The sequence below is a fragment of the Wasmannia auropunctata genome, unplaced genomic scaffold (genome assembly GCF_000956235.1).
Source record: "Wasmannia auropunctata unplaced genomic scaffold, wasmannia.A_1.0 LD334050.1, whole genome shotgun sequence".
NCBI classification, from domain to species: Eukaryota; Metazoa; Arthropoda; class Insecta; order Hymenoptera; family Formicidae; genus Wasmannia; species Wasmannia auropunctata.
In genome coordinates this window covers 2,836-5,127 of record NW_012028840.1, presented here as the reverse complement: position 1 = coordinate 5,127, position 2,292 = coordinate 2,836, and the positions used below count along the sequence as shown (strand labels likewise).

Here is a 2,292-nt window from a genome sequence, read left to right as displayed (position 1 = left end):
ATTGTTGGCATTAGCATTGGTACCCAAGGTGTTCGACCGACGGCTAAAACTTTTTGAATGTTGTTCAGGTCCATCACCTTGATAACATTTGTCAAGGACAACATTTGACTCGGAGTGCATGTGTACTTCTTTGTGACCCCGAGGAAGCATCGTGACCTTCATATGACTTTTTGAGATTAATCGAGCCGCACATGTTATCCCATTTTTTTTAATTATTATTTTCATCTTTATTGTAAAAATTGAAATAATAAAAATACGAGGAAGAACCTCCAATCGTCTTGACCTTGACAAATGTTGTTAAGGTGATGACCCTGAACAACATTCAAAAAGTTTTAGCCGTCAGTCGAACACCTTGGGTACCAATGCTAATGCCAACAATATTGTAACTTTGAAGCCTTTTAACTCGATATTTAATGAAATAGTGTTTTGGTAAGCTCTCGAGGTATGCTATGCTCGAGGTATGCTCCAGATGTCCGTCTATCGGACACCTTGGATGCTAATGTCGACGGTACTGTAACTTTCAAGCTTTATAACTTGAAAAGTATTTATTGAAAAATAACTTTATTAAGCGTTTTGGAAAACTCTCGAGGTGTGCTACAAGAATATGTAATGAAAAATGAAAGATTTCATTTAAAAAATTCAAAGTGACCTTGTCCTGACCTTGACGACACCACTCAGAGTCAAACCAATGTTATCATCTTATGTCCCCCTCGAAGTCCCAAAACTTGTGTCTGAAACATTTTTCCCTAAAATGCACTGTTCAAGAGATATTTGAGATGATCGATTAAAATGAGACACCCTATATAATTTTAACAATATGAAAATTCTTCTTTTAAAATTAAATTCGAAGCAATGGGCTCTAAAAAATAAATCAATATAGTGAAAATATAAAAGCCAACACAGGTGTTGGTATGTTAAAATTCTTATTGTTACAATATTCACCACACTCAATCTGCACACCGCGCGGTTTATCGGACTTGAAACACATCTCTTTGCGTGAAGTCGAAAACTTGTAACTTATAATTAAATTGACAAACAATTTAATATCTTTCGATGGTGTTATTTTTCGCAATAAGTTCTTTACAGGCTTGAGGGGAGAGAAATTTATAGATACATAATAGCATCGAAAAATATTAAATTGTTTGTCAATTTCTTCTTTTGAATCTTCTCGTCTTTTACCTTTCCTTCGCCAGCAAAATGCAAGAGTCCATCAGTCGCTACCAGCATCAGCTTCCGTGCTTGATGAGCCCAATCAACTTGTTGATCGCAAACAATCGCTTGCACAATCCCATCGAGACCACCTTCCAGATTATCCACATTACCAGTCACCGAACTATAATTTACCTATAACTCGTTTATATATTATATGTTATTTAAATATCTTTTTCAAAAACTCTTAAACAATCTAATTATGTAAATATATTCAAATTACTTCAAATTCCTTTTTTTAACTGAAAATTGTTGAACGTTCAAAAAATCGAAAAAATTGTTTCTGAGAAATGATTAAATATCTTTAATATTCACAACTTTTTAAAATAAATTTATTATATCTATATACATATGTAATATATGTATAAAATATATATTTCTCATGTATTTTCTTTATTTATATCATATTTATATATTTTATTATCTCTATGTTATATTTAAGTTGTTATATTTGAATATTTAAGTATAATATAAAAGTATTAAGTAAAGTTAATTATATAGAGTGCATACTTCGTGAATAAATCTTGGTATATTGTCAGTGAGTTCTAAATGATGCCAGAAGGAATACAGTGGCTTACAAATGGCGTTTTCGCTTTTACACGGATTTTCCTCGTGTTTTGGAAAGATATATGGCATCAAAGGTTTATCGGCGTAACTTCCAAAGCCAAGACGAAAATTCGTGGTGAATGTACCGAGCGTATTAGCCATCTTCCAACCTAATCCTACCAGAGTTTCTTTATCGTCCTTCATCGACCATGTGAGATCCATAAGATAATAGAGATCCAATGGGTAATTTCTAATTAAACAAATAGTAAAATAAGATGAAAATAATAAAGATTACATATACCTACATATATGTATCAATATTATCATCTATATGTATATACATATATGTATATACATATATATACAGGGTGTCTCTTAATAGGTGTATCAACGCTCATGGGTAGATAGAATGGACTAAACTGAATCGAAAAGTCCTCTACCATTTTGCAAAATTCGCAATATTTAACGAGATATTAATTTTTGAATATCGCCGAATGAGCGAGTATCTGTTCGGCGAGTCCGGCCCACCGCCAATAC

At 32.6% G+C, this 2,292-nt stretch overlaps 1 protein-coding gene across 1 annotated transcript; it reads right to left on the bottom strand.

Annotated features, from left to right (window-relative positions):
* Positions 1-938: 938 nt before the first annotated feature.
* LOC105459735 (integrin beta-nu-like) lies at positions 939-2,005 on the bottom strand (the record flags this gene model as incomplete). The annotated part of the gene is made up of 2 exons (XM_011705977.1): positions 939-1,344; positions 1,720-2,005. Coding segments are annotated over 2 exons (526 nt in total), but the record flags the coding sequence as incomplete, so codon positions are not given.
* Between the last annotated feature and the right edge of the window lie 287 nt (positions 2,006-2,292).